This window comes from Gavialis gangeticus, unplaced genomic scaffold, assembly GCF_001723915.1.
Source record: "Gavialis gangeticus isolate Ggan-Ray unplaced genomic scaffold, GavGan_comp1, whole genome shotgun sequence".
Lineage (NCBI taxonomy): Eukaryota > Metazoa > Chordata > Crocodylia > Gavialidae > Gavialis > Gavialis gangeticus.
Genome location: NW_017729031.1, coordinates 117,199,110 through 117,202,033, shown reverse-complemented (window position 1 = coordinate 117,202,033; position 2,924 = coordinate 117,199,110). Strand labels below are relative to the sequence as shown.

The 2,924-nt window shown below is 39.7% G+C and overlaps 1 protein-coding gene across 1 annotated transcript in view; it reads right to left on the bottom strand.

The window, feature by feature from the left end:
• ZNF652 (zinc finger protein 652) overlaps positions 1–2,536 on the bottom strand; it is a 24,162-nt gene extending 21,626 nt beyond the window's left edge. The window contains exon 1 of the mRNA XM_019523643.1: positions 1,373–2,536. Within this exon, the coding sequence (XP_019379188.1) occupies positions 1,373–2,281 (909 nt within the window). The 5' untranslated portion in view covers positions 2,282–2,536. The remainder of the gene's footprint in view (positions 1–1,372) is intronic.
• Positions 2,537–2,924: the final 388 nt, after the last annotated feature.

Genomic DNA, 2,924 nt, shown 5'->3' with positions numbered 1-2,924 from the left:
AATGCAACCTTGTCCTTTTGTAACAGTGTAACCTACATGCCAGTGAAAGATCCAGAACCCCAATTTAAAATAAAAAGAGAAAGCAATTTAAAGACTATACAAGCAAATTCTCAGCAAAGGTAAAAACATTACTAGGTGCTGTACTAAAAGTTAAGATACATTTTAGACAGGGACCCAAACTCCTTGACTAACGCTATTTTCAAGATCCTTTAGTCTTCCATTTGACTTGTCACATTTCAACACACCCTCCCCCACATACCCTCAAAAAATTAAAAATGAAAACTGACATTTGGAGACAACTCATTAGACAGGAATAACTTACTTGGTCTACTGCCTTTTAACATTTCAACTACATAAAAACTGAATTCAAGGTCTTTATTCTAGGCAATAGGTTTATTTTGCCACTAGGCAGCAGCGCTGTATTAAGTTTGCTTCAACAAGGCAACAAAGCAAGATCAAGTCACCAGATCAAATAGAAATGCCCCTAGTTATGTGAGAACATATATTGTTATGAGTAGAGTGCAAATCACAAACTCAATTTTTTTTCTCATAATTTGTATTTCAAAATGGCTCTTTTGGAGCAAAGAATTCTATTAGTGTGCATAATAAATAGTGTGGAGAGGGATCTCTTTCATAAATTCAAAAGGATGATTATTCTATTATTTAGATTTTGCACTATAGATGTGAGCAAGTTATGAACAGCTTTACTTCCTGTATTTATCATCAGCTGAGCTTCCACATACTTATGTTTATAAAGACACCATTGTAAATCATACACACGTAATGAATATTTAAAATGTCAGAAAGTGAAGCTTTTTTTTTTTTTTTTTTAAACTAACACTTTTCACATCTTGAAGGTACTCATTTTATTTTTTTCAAGTCACTAGTTTGCCTCAGTCAACATTCTTCACACTGTTGGTTCCCATGCCCCCACCCCACAAGTCAAAATTTTGTTCTTTCCTGAAATCTTACCTTTATAATTTGTGACTGGTTTTCAAGGGTGTTGAAGCTTTGACTGATGCTAGTGGAAACTGCAGGTGCTCAACCCCTCTGAAAAAAATCAGTTTCTATTTTTTCAGGGGTGCTGCACATTTTTAACTCATTTACTCTTGTAACTGACATTAAAAAGCAATTTTGCATTTTCTGTATAGTGTAGTTAATTACAAGAATAACTCTGCTACAATAGAGAACAGGCACCCTCTAACCCTACGATTTGTTTCCTTTGGCAGACACAAAAAAGTGTTAAGGTAGAGGCAGGTCTCAGTTAGGACCTGGTCTCTATAAAAAGATTTCCCCCTCTGAGGTGTCCACTAGCTGTATCCAGGGCACGACAGAAGGTATGGAAATCTGGCAAGCAGGTGTGCAAACCTACCTGAATGTTTTTTTCACAGTCTGTTTGCTGGTGAAGGGACAGTTCACTTTCTAGAACAAATTTCTTCCCACATTTGTCGCAGATCTGCATGCGCCTGTGAGTGACGTTCATGTGCTTCTCCAGGTACCAGCGTGTGTTAAACACCCTGGGGCACTTCTCACAGGTCAAAGTCTCCTTTTCTTCACACTTTGATTTCTGCACAGGTGCCTTGGGCTCCTTTGCAGCTTTCTTCTTACGTTTGGGGGGCTCCACACTCTTTCTACGGCCCCTTGTAGTTCTGGGCGATAGGGAAGTTGTGGCTGCTGCAGCAGAAGCAGCTCTCCTTGTTCTCCTTTGTGCAACACTAACTTTCTCCACTCTTTTCTCTTTTTTCTTCTGCCTCTCATTTTCCTCATCATCATTACTGTCTTCAGTAGCCTCTTCCCCACTGTCACCCTCCTCTTCCTCACTGCTGGTCTTAAGAACAGCAGTCTCTTTGGATTGGGAGGGGACACCCTTCTCCCCTTTTGATACATTTAATGTTTGGTTGTTAAGGTTTACCTCTACTATAATCTGCTCCCTTTTGTAAGTCACTTCATCTTCTTCCTCCTCTTCCTCCTCAGAGTCGTCAGAGTTTTCTCTATCTTCTTTCACAGCCCGGACCTCTCCTACTGATCTGTTCTCCCTGAAATATGGCTGTTCCTCTCTTTCATGGAGATGCGGTTTACTCATTTTGGTATCCACCAACACAGAGTAAGGACTTCCTGACTCCCTTTTGTATACTTTGGTGGACAGATCAAGTTCCTGGCTGGCACCATGATAAAAAGTGGGTGGCACCTGACTGCGATGGCTATCCTCTTGCGCCATTCCTGCTACATGCACGGCACAGTTTTCAACCAGCTGTTGGCAGGAATTGGTTGTTTGACTCATTGGGAGGGCTCCGATTCATTGAGCACCTTTGATCCTAGAAAACCAAATAAGCAGCTTTAAAACAGGATGGGCTTTCAGCAATGAGGCCTGTTCCACCTACACAGAATGGCCAAAGTATGATTCTTTCCTGGTGTTTAGCACTGAAGCATAGGTCATGGAATTCTGGTGTTATGGCAAGATCAGAGCAGTAGTAATTATTCTTCTGAAGAAAGTCGTCAATGAACCTCCAGACATTTTATCTGCAAAGAGCAGAAAAAAATTAAATCAGCATTTTAAAGATGATTGAGGACATTTATCCCCAAATTACTAGTTTACTTCCAAACTAGAAATTTAGGCAGAATTCAGGATCTGCAATACAAGTTCTTTATTACTGGGCTTAGTGATCTACTCATATTGACAGTTAAAAAGAAAATCTTAATCTGATTACTGGCTCGTGCAGATCTCAAGTGACCCCAAAGAATATCAAAGACAGGTGAGAGACTACATAGACCCAAAGATGTAAAGCTAGGACACAATCAGAACTATAGCTTAAATAGGAATATCTGGATGAAAAGCAATGTGAAGTGAACAGATTACGTGCTGCTTTTGTTTATAATGTCTAGTGGCATCCCTTCTAAGGCCCCAAAATACATATTTCTTTACC